Source organism: Fusarium redolens (assembly GCF_020744475.1).
Source record: "Fusarium redolens strain MPI-CAGE-AT-0023 chromosome Unknown BKA55scaffold_5, whole genome shotgun sequence".
Lineage (NCBI taxonomy): Eukaryota > Fungi > Ascomycota > Sordariomycetes > Hypocreales > Nectriaceae > Fusarium > Fusarium redolens.
Window position 1 is genome coordinate 1509530 of NW_025763668.1, and position 18326 is coordinate 1527855.

The 18326-nt window shown below is 44.9% G+C and overlaps 6 protein-coding genes across 6 annotated transcripts; 2 read left to right on the forward strand and 4 right to left on the reverse strand.

The window, feature by feature from the left end:
* Positions 1 to 1651: 1651 nt before the first annotated feature.
* Positions 1652 to 3540, reverse strand: BKA55DRAFT_562510 (uncharacterized protein). The gene is made up of 8 exons (XM_046192294.1): positions 3393 to 3540; positions 3307 to 3346; positions 3080 to 3252; positions 2752 to 3017; positions 2551 to 2663; positions 1997 to 2503; positions 1837 to 1946; positions 1652 to 1785 (listed from the first exon to the last, which is right to left on the reverse strand). The coding sequence occupies exons 1-8, from the start codon at positions 3514 to 3516 to the stop codon at positions 1703 to 1705; spliced, it is 1416 nt and encodes a 471-aa protein (XP_046052121.1). The 5' UTR covers positions 3517 to 3540; the 3' UTR covers positions 1652 to 1702.
* Positions 3541 to 4502: 962 nt separating this feature from the next.
* On the forward strand, positions 4503 to 4924 carry BKA55DRAFT_687713 (uncharacterized protein; the record flags this gene model as incomplete). The annotated part of the gene is made up of 2 exons (XM_046199107.1): positions 4503 to 4846; positions 4897 to 4924. The coding sequence occupies 2 exons, from the start codon at positions 4503 to 4505 to the stop codon at positions 4922 to 4924; spliced, it is 372 nt and encodes a 123-aa protein (XP_046052122.1).
* A 1722-nt stretch (positions 4925 to 6646) lies between these two features.
* On the reverse strand, positions 6647 to 8175 carry BKA55DRAFT_592151 (transferase family-domain-containing protein; the record flags this gene model as incomplete). The annotated part of the gene is made up of 2 exons (XM_046195347.1): positions 6647 to 7747; positions 7810 to 8175. The coding sequence occupies 2 exons, from the start codon at positions 8173 to 8175 to the stop codon at positions 6647 to 6649; spliced, it is 1467 nt and encodes a 488-aa protein (XP_046052123.1).
* Positions 8176 to 8435: 260 nt separating this feature from the next.
* BKA55DRAFT_562512 (uncharacterized protein) lies at positions 8436 to 11126 on the forward strand. The gene is made up of 3 exons (XM_046192295.1): positions 8436 to 8663; positions 8735 to 9087; positions 9147 to 11126. The coding sequence occupies exons 1-3, from the start codon at positions 8573 to 8575 to the stop codon at positions 11067 to 11069; spliced, it is 2367 nt and encodes a 788-aa protein (XP_046052124.1). The 5' UTR covers positions 8436 to 8572; the 3' UTR covers positions 11070 to 11126.
* Positions 11127 to 14246: 3120 nt separating this feature from the next.
* On the reverse strand, positions 14247 to 15032 carry BKA55DRAFT_687716 (uncharacterized protein; the record flags this gene model as incomplete). The annotated part of the gene is made up of 1 exon (XM_046199108.1): positions 14247 to 15032. One exon carries the CDS (start codon positions 15030 to 15032, stop codon positions 14247 to 14249), a length of 786 nt encoding a protein of 261 aa, XP_046052125.1.
* Positions 15033 to 16881: 1849 nt separating this feature from the next.
* Positions 16882 to 18170, reverse strand: BKA55DRAFT_592154 (Alpha/Beta hydrolase protein; the record flags this gene model as incomplete). Its single annotated transcript, XM_046195348.1, has 4 exons — positions 16882 to 17082; positions 17132 to 17267; positions 17323 to 17670; positions 17722 to 18170. 4 exons carry the CDS (start codon positions 18168 to 18170, stop codon positions 16882 to 16884), a joined length of 1134 nt encoding a protein of 377 aa, XP_046052126.1.
* Positions 18171 to 18326: the final 156 nt, after the last annotated feature.

Sequence of the window (18326 nt, forward strand, 5' to 3'; positions counted from 1 at the left end):
TATTAAAGTATAAAAAAGTGTTAAAACTTAACTAATAGATTAAAAGGTTAATTAATATTAGTATAGTATATTAAAACTGCCTTTTATAGTAGTATATAAAAGGTTTATTTTTACTAGAGGTTTTATACTTTTATACATAGTTTAAGGATCTAAGTTATCGTTTAAGTAGGCATATATATTTAATATATATATTACTTTAAAGTTTTAGATTATACTTCATTAAGCAGAGAGCTATAATAATATAAAAGCTGCCTTAATATATAAGATAAAAAGAAACTTGCTAGGGAAATAGCTATCCTTATATAATTAAGTAATATATAAGGTATTATTATTATTGCTTTATATAATATATTTAATAAGTAAGTAAACTAAATAAGTAAGTAAGCTAAAATCCCTTAACTTATAATATTTTTATCTAATTAAATACTTCTTAACTGCTATATATATTATAACCTTTTAATAAAACTAAAATCTTTCTTACCTTTTAAGCCCTTTAAAATAACCTAAAGCTTATAATATAATTAGTTATAAATATATATATAATTAATTATTATACATTAGATTATTATTCATAAAGTATTTAATTATAATACATTACTTATTAATAAATACTAAGCTTATAACTCTATAATAAATACAGCTCTTACTATAATGGCTATTAGGTATAATTCCTATAAGAATTTTAATAAATCTAAGTATCTTATAATAGTTATAAGACAGTGCTACTAGTAGTTCTAATTTACATCTATATCACTCTAATTAAATAAATAGAAGTCTAGTTAAGTCTTCTCTACTCTTGCCTATCTTACATATTGCCCTCAGTTGCCATAGCTTTAGTAATAACATTACAGCCACATAAGCCCAATATGACCCTAGTTGTCGTAAAGTGCCATAATCCACAAAAATAAACCTTCCATTGCCCTGGATATAAGAATACCCTATAGCCTCAGCAAGTAGCGTTAATGTTTGGCCGTTTTGCCAGACAAGTCTGTACCTTGTACCAAACAATTTTGCCCTTTTCAATAGTGGCCAGAGGTGGTTGGTCAAGATTCTCGTTGCCGTAGTATAGCATTATGGCGTCAATAAGTCCACCGATGCATACTATTGCGAAATATTGAACATTATCCTTGTCTTGGAATATCTTTCCTTAGGCATCTATGTGGTAAAAGATGTTGAAACTTGGCAAAAATTTGAGAAATATGTTGCCTGGATGTTTCTGTGACTTCTTATCCATGGATACATAGAATAGCACCTGGCTCCTGCAAGTTAAATAATAGAAGATGTATATCTTTGAGGCAGAGTAGATAATAGCTAGGACAAGAGTGCGGCGATAGGCCTCCTGATTGGCTAGCTTATTATCAAGAAGCTAACAGCTGAGCTTTGACCCGCAGCGGCTGAACCTCCTGCGTTTATTGAGAGATAGCATGAAAAGCGCGCCCTTTCCCAATAGAGGCAACGCTTAAACATCCAATCATAACCTTGAACTCCGTTCTGCCTTTACGGCTCTTTTGTCTACTGCTATCACTACTATTTCCCCACTGCTTCCTTACATTTGTGGCCAGGCAGGGCATAAAACCTGTCTGGCAATTTAGTAGGGCTACCAGGGCCAGAGACCAGGGTTTAGTAAAATAGAAATACAATTTATAACAGGTCATAGAATAGTGCTAGCAGTGCTTATAGAATCTAACTAATAACTGCACCTTTACGCCTTCTCGTTTAGCCCCTTGCTTGCGATATTCTCTGATGAGGCTTTCCGGCGGAGATAAATAAAGTTCTTTAGAAATGCTATGCATAATTAACTTGCCGGATCTTCACACTTAATTACAATGGACTTACTGATATATACTTCCATCTGGTAGCAACCCCAGCTAAACGTAGCACGCATTAGCTCTGCCACGAAATAGGACCTTTCCAGCTTAGTTGAGCTGGCAAGGCCAATAAGATTCCTAAGCAGCACTGTTAGAGGCAAATCAACTGTAGAGAGGCGGATACGTACGCCCACAGGTGAAGGTATGGAAGGCCCGCCCAGGGCCTGAGGTTGATGAACCGAAGGTTGTCATATAGACGATGCATGTCTGCCCAGTTGGAGCTGTCATGAAAACCAGCCTTCCTTTGCATGGTACGATGGACAATACGAGACGCGATGGCGCATGTCTGAGCGACAAGTCCTGGAAGGTCATGGATTAGGAGAACCCCGTCAGCCATATCATCCAGGCTCAAAATCCCGATAACCATGTTGGAGGATCCATTTTCGGCCTCCTGGCCGCAGAAGGATTCAATGTCGTCAGAGGTCCGGCCTAGAATCCGCACAAGCCTTTCGGAAATTTCAGGATCAATGAAGCGGCCGACGAGCGAGAAGTCCTCATCCTCACACCGCAGCAGTGGCGAGCTGACCATGTGGTCGCCGCAGAGCTTGTCGACAGCTTGCCAATGAAAGAGGGGCCGACCGACAGAGCTGAAGGCTAGCTTTGTGTCGAGGCATATGCATTGCAGGAGATCAGCCCTATGGGTAGTAAGCAAGGCCGGAAAAACAAGGGTTGTCGCTCTTACATGACCACGATGGCCTGCATGGGTGGAGGCATCTTCTGTAAGCCGCCGCGACTTTTGATGAAGTGCTCTACTGCGGCTAGATGAGTGACAGTATATGGACTAAAGCGGACCATCTGCAAGGATTCAAGAAGCCACCAGTGTTAGTCAGGGGTGTGACCTCTTGAACAAATATTCATAAACCTTCGGGATAGAGACTCGTACCTCAAACATGCCGAGGATGGCTACCGGATACACAACCTGGTACAACTCGGCATTGGTGGCTGTGTCAAGAAAACATTGCAGCTCACGGACAGCGCTCCACTCGTAGTAAGGATACGAGATATCACTCATGCCGCGGACAGCATCCAAGATCCCGGTTGTCAGCAGCCAGCCGATGTAGATACAGGCAGGCTTGCTCATGTCAGGCCTGAAGAAGTTGGATTGGTAGAACCCCACAAGGACGTACGCCTCATCAAGGTATGAAGAATCTGCAGGTAAGCCGTCAGAATTTAGCCCAAACGGAGGAATCAGCCAGTGCCGCGACTCTTACAAGCGCCACATAGAGACAGGTAGTTCTGAAATACCCTCGCATGAATCCCAGTCGGATGATAGCCTGTCGGGCCAACATCGCGAGGACGGGGTAGGATAGGCACCAGTTTTCGGGCTGGTCTCGGAGCTGAGTTTAGAGACCCTAAGACATCTTCTGCGCCTGCCGCTTTAGTTCTAATCATGGGTCAGGCAGCGAACGAATCATTAAGGAATAGAACAAGTATGTACTCGGTACGGCCCGAAGTTGTTTCCGCCGCTGTAGCCTTTCCTGCAGACCCTATTAGCCATGCCTCATATAGTTAGAGAATACTCACTCTGATTCGCGGCCAGCTTCTTGGCCCGAAATGAAACCATAGCCCGAGACCGGACAACAAATTTCTGCTCCCTGCTTAATCTGGGCCCCTCATAGGTAACAAATACATTCGATTGTGGAGGCATCCTGTAGACGATAAAAGGAAGTGCTGAGTGTTTGAGGTTGAAGAAAGGGGAACAGCTGGTGATTAAATCATTGGACGATTCAGCATATCCCCTTTTAGGAAACGCCTGGCTGAGTGTGAAAGAGCGGTGGCACCTCAAGCCGCTTTGTGTACAACCAATCACTGTCCTTGTCGCTTTTGAGCATTTGCCTGAAGTAGTCAAGCGCTGATAAAGATGTATCCCTCATCTAATCAGCCGTGCTAGCCCCGGCAGCTGAGGTGGCAGTTACATAATGGCTTTGACGGAGCAATAAGTACGGAAGTCGGGCGCTAAGCTGAAAAGGCCTAGTTAAGATGTCATTCCCGCCATCAGGGACTCCCTGCCTTACATTACTGTTAAATTAAGCATACATAGCAGCTCAGCAGAGAGTGACCCACGGAATAACATGCGCCGCTGCTTCGAGAATATTCCCAATGATGTTGAGTATGTCTGACGGCATACGACGGTGCGTGGCTCAGCCACCAAGCGCTTTGTCGAGGAGGCAAGCGAGTTGGAGCTTCCTGTTCCTGACTAGAGTAGGGCTACGGTAAATGCCTGATATCAAACGCAAAAAATACCTTGCGCGATTACTACCTTTGTCCAAACGTGATGACAGCCCATGATAGTCCGAGCAGTGTCTCCACTGCAGGTACCCTGCAGCTTCAGGATTAACCCTCACGTCCGTTGCATTGGACCTCTCAGAGGTCTGCTTGCGAGCCAGTTCATCCTAGTCCGCTTGGTCCAATGGCCCTTTGCTTTCTGTAGGTGAGCTACGGTTGGAAATAAAGCACGGGGGGTTAAGAGTAAGAAATTTGCGAGTGATGCCAATATATAAAAGGGACGGCTGGATCCAGCTCTCTACCTCTTTTTTTCTTTTCTCATCATCACTCATCACTCAGTTCTTCTTCACTCTTTCAATCTTCAAGCACTCGCCTTCTGAAGCTCCATCCACACCCACAACCGCCAAAATGCAGCTCTTGAACATCGTCCTCGCCCTCGTGCCCCTCGTTGCCGTCTCTGAGGCTGCTTGCCACCAGAGTGGCGAGTCTTGGGGTTCCATGAAAGACTCTGTGCTGTATCAACTGCGAGACGCGTGCAGGGCGAGCGTATTGAGTGGCAGTTATGGTCAAGGCCAGAAAAAGACGCACTGCATCTTCGTCCCTGGCTCGGGCAAGCACGCCGACCTTGAGGTCAAGCGTCTTACAGGCGGCTCCACCTCCCTGTCCGAGTATGATTGCTACTACTACCTGAACCGTGAGATCACTGGTTGCGATAAGGGTGGCCGACGCGCTTACGACAACTGGGAGTTCAGGTATGTTGCCAGCTTATTGACTGTTATTGCGATGTCTAACCAGCTACTAGCGCGGACCCCAATGCTGGCGCTTGCTAAATGCCTCCCGTCCCCGGAGGCCTATCGTGCACGAATGTCCCGTGTTCAAAAAACAGTTGCTGTCTTATTGGTGGAGGAACAGGGTGTAACTGGATGTGTCTGCTTTCCTTGCGCAACTTAACCCCCTATGTCTCTGGCCCATTGATCCCACCACTATCACATCGTCCTACAACATCACTCTACCCTTCATTTTATAAGCCTACGTGCTTCTTTTGATAACTATAAGGAATAATATAGACCTTTATTTGTTACTCCCAATTAGAGTTATACCTCGTGAGCCGTTCGTAACTCTCTGGGAAGACTGGGCTGCCGGATATAAACTCGATATCACGGCAAAGCAGCTGGTACCATTTCTCCATCCTGGTCCTTAAAAGATGGTTCTTCAAATTCAATAACTGAAAGATGAAAGTCGAATTATGGCTATAAGTCTGCCTCGCCACGGCGAAATTGAGCGTTACGATGGGCAGTTACCCGTCGTTGGCCAGACACCGATACAATCCGGTTGTTGTCCTGAGGTGGCATATCATGATGAGAAATATCCTCAAGTTACTATCCACTGTTTAGAATTAATTATTAAACCTGACCTTTAAAGCAGGAATCAACATTGCTTTCATGTATTGGTACCACATGGCATATCCCTACCTGATTGTTAACTCGAAATGAGCATAGATGGCCGCCTGATTTGAGTTAAAATCCTGGAGTGGTCGGTGGCGCCCATGCGTCTGAAGGTCCGCTGGATGATCCTGCTACCAGCAGAAATGGAGACGTAATTAGTGGTTTGGGCGAAAGGTCCAGCCGGTTTATGGTCATGGGGCCTTATATCAAGTACTTCTAACCTCTGAACAATTCGTCCCTCGCGCCCGAGTCTGCAAAAAAGGACACATGCCGCGACATGATCAGGTTGTAGTATTTTTCCTAAGACTCGAAATTGAGTAACTTATTGGCAGTCAACTAAAGGTTCTTGGCTTAGGCGCTCGCATTTGGCTGCCAATTGGCCCTTGTCATGATGTGTGGAAAAGCATGTCTCGGCACGTACATGCCACCGCCCTTAGAAAGGAGATTGATGCTCCGCAACGGACCCTGTTCGACAGGCCTGGCCCTCCCCAAGGACCGGTTGGGAGCCTGCTATGTCGACGAGGCTTCTCGTGATGGAGTTTGCCCTGAGCAGAAGCAATCGGCAACGGCCCTGTAATTGGCGAAGCTCGTGCTACCGTGGTTGGCCTCGCGGCGGATGATCCCGCAATAAAGGAGTGCTTGTGTTGGAAGTGGGCCGTGCTAATAAAGAGAAAGAATGAACGAAGTTGCTTGAGGATGAAGAATCGGAGAGAATCATGATGGGGTAGCTTTAAAGCTGGAACTACCATCGCCATGAAAGACCCCGCGATCCACAGTCGTTCCTGCGTCGACTTCGACATCTAACATAGGGGCTAGGTGAAGGAGTATAATGCCTTGTATTAAAATAATACTATCAACTGTAGTACTATATTCATCAGAGTAGAGCAGGAAATTTTCATTTATATTAGTTACTCAAGGACGAATACGGAAGGCCTTTCAGAATCAAGGCAGAAATGTTAATCTGGTATTTCAATCACTCCTCGACTGGCGTAGGCCTTAGTCTTCTCTAGAACAAGAGCTCAAGTTCGATCAATGCAGTCAGTTATCAATAAAAGTTATATAAAAAAAATAAAAAAAAACTATGCGCTAACAGCTTGCGTTGAAGCTCTACAACCCCCTCGGCTGGGCGTATTCCAAGAGTACTTGATCGTTCATCAACCTCCTCTGACAACTCTCCTCCAAGCAAACACACACTTCGACGCCTTCGTCGTCTGTCGCATCATTCGCCTCCGCTCGGCTGGGATACAGTAAAACAAAACCTTCAAAAGCTGGACTCGGCCACCTGAGCGCTTTGGGCAGTCCAAAGCCGAAATCATGCGTCTCATACGCTGTCATGCCTTGCCAGCTGGACGCCCCAAAATCCATACCCAGAAACGAATTGATGCTGATCTCAAGCCACCGCTTGTCCTCGTGTCCGGCAACCCACTCAAGGAGGCTCGTGAGGTACTCTGGAGTCATGGCTTTAATTGATGCTCGCACCTCGGTCGCGAGCTTGGACAGATTCCCTGTGATGATGTCGTTGACAGTCAACGGCTCGCAGCGTGCCGCAGCAGCGCCGACGCCCAAGAAACGCTCAGGCAGGGGCGGGTTCCATACTTTTCTCGTATCGACGGCGTGGACCAGAGTAGCCTTGGACTCCAAGTCGGGGTTGAGCATCTCCAGCTTCGAGCGCGTCACACTGCTCCAGAGTACAGCAATAATCGCATCATAGGTGGAGATCCAGTTGTTAACACCTTCGCTAGATGCTTTGTTCTTGAGCAAATCAATCTTGCTTTTGGGAAAGTGCCACATCTGTGCCATCAAGGATGGCATTTTGAAGTCGGCTGGTGGTGGTGCCATTGGGCCACCCGCATCCCGTACTACAGCAAGAGTTTTTTCGAGTTCCTCCATCCGAACACGTGTTGGGCATTCGACATCCAATGGAGTTCCGTGTACGCTGAAATGCTGCTTTGCAGGGATGAATGGAGCTCCCTTTGCCGCAGCAGAACTGTTCTCTGCCCAGGTGGTTAGGAACCCATCACATCCTGGACCGTCGGATACAGAGTGATGGATTGCCAAGCCAATGATAAGGCCACCTCGAATGAAGTTAAGTTGGAAGGCTGCAACAGCACTTCCTTCTTCATTGTTGTCGCCAAGAGGAGAGTGAAGCTGTTTTGCTGTGACAAAATCCGGAAGAAGTTGACTACCTGTTAGAGAGCTCGCAGGAAACTGTTTTACATTTAGTATCATAGTCCATTGTGGTAGGGCTAGTGAACACAGCAGTGTCATACCTCTTTTTCCGCCAGCTCTTTATAGCTCGGAAACTCGCCTTCACGCAGCATGTACTTGACGTGTAGGCTGACCGTCGAATCCCGTTGCCTAGCCACCCACATCCGCCCAGTAGCAGTGTCCATTTCTAAGACACCAGCAAGGATGGGGAACTGTGACATAGCAAACTCTAAGCCGGCGGTCATGTTTTGAACAGTTACATCATTGTCTGTAAGGTCGGGCAGGGCAAACACTTCGGCGACCAGTACGTAGACCTTGGGCATGATGTGGCCCATGAGAGAAAGAGGATACCGCTCAGACTCCGGGCCCGATTTCCATCCTGTTGGATGAATACGGAGCTCAATTGGTAGACTGGCAGGAGAAGACATTATGAAATTTATGGAAGACTTGCGGATGACGTTGGAACTTTTACTGCAAAGAGGCGATGAAAGTTCACCAATACTGACAATGAGAGAGACAAATTCGTATAAACATGCATACATATATATGTACTTGAGCCGGCGGATGAGACTCCGGCGCGAGTCCGAAAGGAGCGGACCCTTGCTCCTCCCAAGCAGGGGTGCGCCCGGAAGAATATCTGACCGGTCTACAAAAGTGTAAACTATGTTAACTAAAATCTGAGTCAGACGATGACTGTTGATATACCCATCGCGGCGGAACGCGGCGGAAGGACGACGTTGACTCCTTCACACCTTTACACAGACTACACTACACACGGAGCTCTTCTGCTCGTCCCTGAGGTTTGTTCCTTGTCGCCTCAAATCAATGGATCAAGGAGGCGCACGTGCTATCCAGCCGGTTGGGTTGCTTACCCCTCGGCGACTCTTGCGCAAGGGCACTCATAGCTGCGTAGAATGTGCGAGCCTGACAACCGAGAATTCGGTTATCCCGCCTTTTTCTTTGTATGGCATTAATCATTCTTTTCAGGCAAGAGACGAAAAGCACGATGCTTCTTCGACCATCCCTCCGCTACCACCTGCGTAGGATGTCAACGTCGAGGCTCTCATTGCGTTAGCCAGGAGTTCGTTGACATCGCTGTGCCTAAACCTGAGGAAGATCCGAGAACCTTGGAGAGTCTAGAGAGGATAGAGCAGATGCTTCAGAGGCTCACTGTCAAGGTTCTCACGGATAGTCCCGGGACACAGCATGACGCGTCACAGAGCCAGTTCTTTGATCCCCAGCCATCGGCGGAATGCCCGATTGCTAGAGACGACTGGCAGGACGCTAGTGTCAATGTGCGCCGTGTCCCTGTCCCTGGGGTAGTCACTGACACCGCACTGGTGAGTGGCCATCTGCTGCAAAGGCAATCATCTCCCCAATAGTCTGATGTGAGTCCCAGGTAACATCGGACAACACTATCGCGGCACCAGTTGTCCCAATTCAATCAGGCTTGGGCAGTCCTGTAGAAGACGCGACTAAATCAAGTGATTTTATCCTGCCCGAATTTGCGGATACGTGTCGAACTCTCCACGCTGCTTTGCCGTCTCAACAAGATGCCGATATCCTCTTTGAGGCTGGCAGAGCCGCCATCTATCTGCAATTACTCTGTAATCCTTACAGCCAGTTGTTTGATCAAGGGGATTGGCTACCACCTAGCATTCTATCTATCCTCCCTCCAATCACCTCCCACCCGGTACTTCTTGCACGAAAATTCTTGCAACTCTGTCTTTGCATACAGCAACTGGATCCTTCGTTCAACCAAGATTCTCTTCACCTGGGAGTTGGTGCTAACGAAGCCATGCGGAGGTATTACTATTTGGCGTCGAGCATGGTGACTTGCCATGACCAGCTTCTGGATTCTCTAGAAGGGCTCGAGTGTCTCATATTTGAAGGGGCCTATCTCATCAACTGCGGGAACCTCCGTCGGGCGCTAATATCCCTCCGACGTGCCTCAACTCTGGCTCAGTTCATGGGACTGCATCGCAAAGCCCGCCATGGCGCACTGAAGCAACATGATCCAGCGACTCGTGTCTCAGGCGACGTGGCCTGGGCACATATCGCGTACCTGGAGCGCTACTTATCTCTTCTTCTCGACATGTCGACTTCCATCACAAATGCTAAATTCTCATCCGAGGAGAAGACGGCCGGCCAAACCGATGCAGAATGGCTGGAAAATGTGCAGATTGATATATGTGAACAAATCATCAACAGAAACCAGCGTGGTGACTATAATCTCGCGGACACCCAGAGGATCGACAACCTAATGAACAAGATTGCGAACAGCATACCAAGCAACTGGTGGGCTCCGATGAATATCCGCCCAGATATGAGCGGTGACGACGTAATGTCGCTAGTTGTAAACGCGCAGATGCAAATCGTTCACTACAATCTGCTCACAGTTTTGCACTTGCCGTACCTTCTTCGTAAAAAGGACCCCGATCATCGGTACGACTACAACAAAACAGTTTGCACATATGCGAGCCGCCAAGTTCTGAGCAGGTACATCCCTTTCCGGTCCATTGTCAGGATCGTCTTCTGTTGTCGTATCGTCGACTTTTGTGCCTTGACGGCCTCTCTGACCCTTTTACTCGCCCATCTCAGCGGCCAGAGCCAGGATTCCACATGGCTGCTTACGCATCAACGCCTAGAAGACCGGGTGCTGATAGATAAGACGATAGATACCTTGGATGAGCTCAATCGGTTGAATAACGATGAGTTGACAAGGCAGACTGCCAAGCTGGCAAGGAAATTACTCGCCCTCGAAGCGGATTCTGCCGAGAGCGGTGATACTTACAGCTGCGGCATTGTGGAAGAAACCCAAGACGGCAATGATGTAGGGCAAGGGAAGCGTTCTTTTTACCTTGCGATTCCATATTTTGGAAACGTCAGGTTGGCGCCTGATGTCTCTCCTACACGATGCCCCGATCCGTCTCCGAGCACAACTCAAACAGGTTACTCATACGCGACTTTGCCATCAGCTATTAATACCAGGCTTGCTTCTTCTGCGTCCTTCGAGCAAACTTCAATGTCATCGCACATCGCCTCCTCGCAATCAAGTGATATAGTGCTTCAGCCAACGCAGCAGCTGCCACAGCGTCTGCTCATCAGCGACGAGGGACATATATCGCCAATCTGTACCCTTACAACGGCCCATCAGAATCAAGAGCTGGGAACCTTTGATCTACCTATGCCTGATGTCATGGCAGACGCAGCTTATTGGGCATTCCAGGGAGTTGATGCCGCTTTCTTCAATAGTCTAATCAATGGTCAAGTAGCAGATCCGGACGCTTGGAATAGCAGCTGGTTTGAGAATAGTAGGTAGGGATACAGTATATCTTAGACATAAATTATAATATATTATTTATAATATAATGTGCGGGATAAGCGAGCGACGCAGACAAGCAAGCAATGCACTATACTATGCATTAAAAAAGACCTACCTTATCCCTTTGAGCGGTACAGCCCTTCAGGAGGTCACTCGCCCCACTTTGCTTAGTCATAAGGTTAGTACATACAGGGTACTAGAAGTTCATAAGATATTTAATTTCTATAAAATACTACTAAAAACTTATACTAATTAATATCTATTAAAATAATAAGTTCCTTACTAATTCTTAATAAGATATATATAAAGAAATATAACTTTAATAATTATAGCTTTTATATATATATATAATAAAGGGGCCTAGGTCTTACTAAAATAATGATTAACCTGCCTAAAGAAGCTAGTAGCTATAGCTTTATCCCTTTTAATATAAAAGGTTATAACTTTTATATTAATATACTGCCTCTAATACTACTTAAGCTATTCTAGCTTTTTATACCTATATTCCTTATATAGTTATAGGTTTATTATAGTAAAAGCTAGGTCTTTTATCTTATATAAAATAGTATTATTAATAGTTATAATATAGCTATTTCTAACTACTTATAAATTAATAAGTAGGATAGGCTCTTAATTATATAAGTATATATATAGCTTAGGTTACTAATTTACTTAAGAATTTATAAGGAAAATATAATTAAGAGCTATTAGAGCTTCCCTTCCTTAGGTATTTAGTCCCCCCTGCATTTAGTTATTAAGTTTATGCCTCTATAAAGGTTTAAGATAATCTTATATTATATATAGACTTTTAACTATATCCTGCTTAATTTATATAATAAAGAGGACCTTCTAAAGGCATTTTAAGCTACTAAGCTATAGTCTAACCTAATATAGAAGGTATTAGCCTAGCTCTATTTACTAGGAAATAACATTACTATAGATAAGTATATAATCCCTTTTATAAGCAGGAGTAAGGATATAACCCTAGTTAAGAATAAGCCTATACCTATAGGGTTTAAATTTTAAGTTATTGCTTAAAATAGCCTCTTTATCTAGTAGCTATAATATATAAAGGCAATACTATATACTGCTATTATTATTAAACTACTAAAGAAAAAGCTAGCTACTAAGCTATACTAGGGGAAAAAGGGAATAAGAAAGCCTAAGGAGACTATAACCCTTAATAATATAGCAGGAGTTATTATTTACCTAGTTAATATATTACTAAAGTAAATATATTATATCTTTATAGATAACCTCTTCTCCTTGCCTAATCTCTTCTATGCCCTTTAAGAAGCCGGTTATAGGGCTATAGGTATAGCCTGCCCTAATTATAGTATTATTAAGGAGCTTAAGCTTGTAAAAGGGAAAGATAAGGCAGGTGCCTTAGGCTTTAAGTATAATAAAGTAAAGTTAATCCTTATAATTAATAGCCTTATATACCTAATAGACTTATTTATATATATTTCCCTTACTAATTTATCCTTCTTAAGTTACTTAAATTACTTAAAAGGATAATAGCCTTATATTATTTCTCTTTACTATATATAGCAGTATTAATAACTAATATACCTTAAAGAGAAAGAAGAAGCCTGCTAATAAAGAGGTATAATTTAAGCTAATATAGGAGACCTTTAGTAATACTATAATAAAGGTTATTTTTATATTAACTATATTTGCTTCTTATAATAATAAAATAAATTATATAAACTAAGGAGATTAGATAAGGTCTTATATAAGTTATAAGTACTAATTTCGCTATAGCCTATAGCAGGCTCTCCTTTAGTCCTTCCTTCTTAATATATTACTTATAAATAGCTTTATTTTATAGCTTAAAACCTTATAGCCGCAGTGGCTGCCTTATAAGACCCTTAAGAGCTAAAAGAGGTATATTTCTAATATACTATTTATTAAATTTGCCTAAGAAAATGGCATAAAGAAGAGATCTTAGGTAGGGAAAGAGGAGGATATAAATAATACCTAGTTACGGCAAAATTACCTATAAAGAGATATTAATTATATTAATAGGGGGATATTCTTAGATTGCCTTACTTATAAAGGCTTTAGGTAGAGGCAGCCTTAACTTTTTAAAAAAAAGAAGGTTAAAAATACTTTCTTATAGCTAATAATAGCTAATATATAAAGTCGGCATTAAGGAGGCTTAGGTAAGTAGACTAAGTATAGCTGCTAAGTTTATAAGGTAGCTCTTTATAATAATTAAAACTACTAGGACTTTTACTATTATATAAATTAGTATATATAGAGAAGTATTATTAGTTTTATTTAGTTTAATTAGTCCTATACCCCTGTCGTGACCCTGCTAAAGGGCTATACTGCTTAAAGGGATAATAACTTAAAACTCTAAATAACTAACTAAAAGTCTATAAAGATTACTTTTAATATAAAGATTTATTATAGTAATATAGATTTTCTTAGACTTTTAGCTATTTTATTTTTTATAAGAAATATTAAGATATAATATAAATTATAATATAAATAAACTTTTATATAAAACTAAATAAAATAAAATAAATAAATATTTAAGAAAACTTTATATTTTAATATATAAAGTTAATTATTTATTTTTAGGTTTTTAGCTATTTTAGGCTTAATATTATAGAATTCTTTTAAAATATTAGATTTAAGTATAACTTCTACCTAATTAGAAAGTGCATCGTTTATCTATCACCCATGTTGTAGCTTTTTATTTATGAAGAATTAAGAAGATAGGCATAGATATATTTAGCGAGTTTATAATATAGCTAAGCTTCCTAAGTTAAGTGCTATTAACTATGGGTGTCCTCTGGATCCCTGTCTCTCAGTCACTCTTCCGGAGGCTGCCCTCGGCGGCATTTGAGCACGACTTAGAGCTTTCCCCCGAGTTCCACCTCAACAGGAAGATTGGTGAGATAACAAGTGCGCTCAGGGCAGTATTCTGCATAGAATCAACCGCGACGCAGCCTGGTGATGGATTGTGGGTGGGACTCGGAGTCGAGTAGGCATCCTGAGGGCCTCTCCTCATGGCATGTGAACAACGAGTTTTTCAGCGGACGGATTAAAAAGGGTAAAACACTTCTCATTAAGGATATGAGCTAATGCGGTTACAAGGTCTGGAGAGGCTATATTTTGACATGCGGAAGCAGGTAGTGCCCTACACCGGACCTCCGCCAGTCTCTAAACCTTGGCAACGGTAACAATAGGGCCGCCAGCGCCCTCTTGAACCAGAACAACAGCATTCTCCCCTGGTTTCATTGAATCCTTGGAGCCTGGAAGGGGCAGTGTACTATCACCGCCGGTCCACTTCCCAATCTTGAACACATCCGTGACTACATTGCGATGATCAAGCTTTACGCCCTTGTTGGGCCCCTTGGCGATCTTGACTTTCTCGTCACCACTTCTGTAGAGGACAAGGATAATGTCATGGTCCTTCACCATTTCAGCGTCAGAATCGATCCTGACATCCGTGTCATTGGCATCAAGGTAAATGTGCCAAGGTCTGTCCATCTGGGCGGCCCTGGCTCGCTGCACAATCTCCTGGACACCCTCCTTGCCGCCGGCACCGGAGCCATCAGCTACACCGTTGACGATGACCTGCGGAGTGAAAATGGTCTTGCGCTGCTGCTTCATGGCATAGGCCCGCTGGCGCTGGTCCCAGGCGGACTTGGCAAAGGTATCCTTCCAGCCCATATGGTCAAAGAGCGTGACGTTGTAGGTCAGAAGAAGGAGGTTTGGGTGGTTTGCGCCCTGTAGAATGCCAGGAACGACGGGAGGACAGGCCTGGCAGCCTTGGGACTGGAAGAGCTCGACCACGGCGAGGGGCTCAAAGTCGATGAAACAGGCGGCTGTGTGCTTGTGATTTGGGTCTTCACCCATGGGATGGCCCTGGTCATCAAGGGAAATGGAGCAGACCAGAGGGGGCTGCTTCTTGCGGCGGAAGAGCTTGCGAAGGATGGCAGCCATGTTGTGAGGTGATTGGTGGAGAAGGGGACAAGAGGTAGAGTTGAGGGGGAATTGGTTGTGTATGGTGTAAGTGTGTAGGAAGACTGGGCAGGATGGAGACGAAACCTGTGAGACAGAGACAAGTTTATATAGAATGGGATGACTTTACATATCGGTATTGCCAGACGCCTTGGGCTGCCCTACCAGACTCGCCATGTTTGCACACCTCTATACTCTGGGATGGTTTGGAAATGCTGACTGGAAATGCCAGGGTCGGGACTGGGCTGTGACATCTCAGCCCTATCTCAGGCGGATATTGGTGGTTAATGGACAGGCATTGTGAAGCCGCAATTCGCTGGCTAAAGAAGCAAATCCTTGATTCAGCTCAATCTCACGGAAGACGCATCTGAAATTGCTTGAAGATGCAGATCCGGCGGAAACAAAGCCGTCTGAACATGGGCCAATCATATCCCTCGTCAACTCGCAGGTCGCAGACAGGGGTGCAACCATGGTGGAGCTGTCATCACAGCCACGCCGAGACAGCTCGTAATCTCTTTCCCAATGAGGAATAGCACACTATTTGAGATGCCGTCCAGGCCAGGAAGTTTGATTCCACATTGGGAGCTGCATTGACATGTTCAGCCTCTAACCCCTAGGTCAGAAGGCACCACAAACCCAGGCATGGAGAAACCAATGAATGTCGAGGGATTCTGCCTTGGACGCGAATTCGTGGCCGCCACTATGTCCAGAGGCGGTGCGTCAGAGGTGTATTGGCTGCAGTCTGCCTGACCTGGTCCGCCTCTAATATCACAGAATCTCATATTTGGGATTCAAGCTTATCTCGGCTGCTCGAAGTTACCTTCTTGAACTGGATTAGAAACTGGGGTCTGGGTTTTTATGCTATTCCCCGGGTAGTCCGCCGTCGCTTTTGGTCATCGTAGGCGCGCCATGAGGCAAGACTTGACTTAATGTTTGCCGCGGCAGCTCGCATACGATAGACATTGGGTACTGAGATTCAGTAGGACGCAAACCTAGAGGCCCTTCAGAGTCATCTATTCATGTTGGAATTTCTTTTATATATTCATGGTGAAGTAAAGACTAGAATGCAATTGAAATATCAACTACTTAATCCGTCTTCACGGCGATATCCGCTCACTGAACGACTCAAGGTTTTCACTCCTCTTCGAGAGGATATTCAAACGTTGTGATATGGATTCATCACGTACGTCCTGATACGGTTTCACTGGGCAACAGCTATGAGTTCTCATCCAGTACAGGCACCCCCACCGGATCGACAGTTCCCTCTGAAGGGCGCCACAAGCAGAATGATAACTATGCGCGGAGCCATGATTCGGTTAGTCCCCTCTAACCTAGGTTTCCCTCGTCTTTAGTTCCTTTCCTAACCCATGTTTCGTTTCAGGGCCAATCACCCGGTAGCAAGTCAGCAGGTTCTCGTCAGGAGACGGATAGTCAGCCGCAGAGGGACACTATTATTCAAGGTCTCAGTCCGCCGGATTTCTTTTCTTTCACGAGAACGAGTGACACGCAGAAGTAGTCTAGAAAAGTTGTAGTCTAGAAAAGTTGTGTTTATTTCTGGGGTATTGCGCGCCGGAATCTTGGTTTTCCTAGTCTCTTTATAGAAGCTATCTATTCTAATAGAATTATCGGGGCTAGTAACAAGCAATGAGAATTGCGATTAAAGTCATCCAAGAAACAACCAACTTCCTTTTTTTTCTTCATTTTCATTTTTCATAAGAAAAACACCCCCCTCAAAATAAACTACGTGATAAAAGAAGAATTGAAAGTCCCATGTCCTCCCGCCATCATCGTCCATCTCATATGGATCTCACCGTCTAGGTACACCCCCTGCTTAAAGACCGTTTGATTCGAGGAAACCGGTGATAACCCCATAGGCGCCGGTAGCATTGTGGTGAAAATTGAAATTGTGGCTCGCGTGTGGGTGCAAGTAGGGCTTAAATTTGGCATTCTTCCAGATGGTTCGTGCCGGCTCCTCAAAGATGCCTCGACACTCTCCATCGCAGATGATGTAGTCCGTCTCTCCAGTGATGGCCTATATCATGTTAGCTTCAGGGTCTTGTGTCAAGAAACAGGGCGCCTACGAGAGCAGCTCCGGTGAAACCACTGGCGTCAAAGTCGCCATCAGCAATAGTCAGAAACTCTCCGATGGCAAATGCCTGCTTGTATTCCTCACAGTAGGATGCTGTGGGAAGATCATAGTACGGGTACTTGAAGTAGCTATAGATGTTTGCGGTTAGCAGCGGCGTACTTTTGAATTGTGGGCAATACTTGCGTGTTAACCTGCGCAATGGCATCAACCCAGGTCAAATATCCAGAGTTCAGTAGTCCAAAACGGCGGGGGTTTTGGAGGGATGCCACTCGGGGTACGAAAGAGCGAATCAAGCCTTTGGCGTTCAGTCCCGTCGTGTTGTAGTTGATGGCCGTCAAGATGGCGGCATCTGCAATGGTTGGGTTCTCGGCTACGGCAAAGTGTGTGATAAACGATCCAAAGGAAAAGCCCATTACGGCGAGCTTGTCAGGCTTTCCAAAGGTACCTGTGTATTGGCCGGACTTGACGATCTTAGCGAGCTGAACGAGGATGGCCTTTTGCTTGCGAAGCTGGTTTGTGAATCCAGAGACTCTGCATGATGAGGTCAGCTACTAGCCTGTGCATGGAAAATATGTTACCCACTTTTCAGACTCGCCGGTGCCGAGACGGTCATAGAACCAGACCGAGTACCCTTTGCTGATAGCATGCTGGACAAAGTTGTACTCGTCTGGCTGGTGGGCAGCGTTCCAGTGAGTCCGAGCCTGCCCGATGCCGTGAGTCGCAAGAATGATAGTCTTCTTGCCAGAATGCTTTGGCGTGCAGAAGGATGCGGCCAAAGTGTAAGTTGCAGTCTCATTCTTGGTGCCGACAATGGGGCTCGGGTATCCAGCACTGTCTCGAGTCGTTGCAGCCGTTAGGAAGTCTTGGAGAGCATAGTCGTCTTCCCAGTCCGGGAAGTCAAAGACCACGTTCTCAGAGGTGATGGTGACGGGGACTTTGTACTCCCAGCAGTCGGCATTTGGCGGGTAGTAGGGTTGGGTGAGCTGCGCGGTGCCGTGGGAAATGAATTTGGCGACAGCAAGGCCATGCATCACGAAGGATGTGAGAAACATGAGAGAGTAATTCATATTGAGTATTGAAGTAGTGGACTGTGAAAGAAGTTTGAGGACTGAATATTGTCGGTGGTTGATAGTAAGAATAAGATGCCTGGATGCACCAAGCCCTGCCCTTTTATACATGAAAAGCCC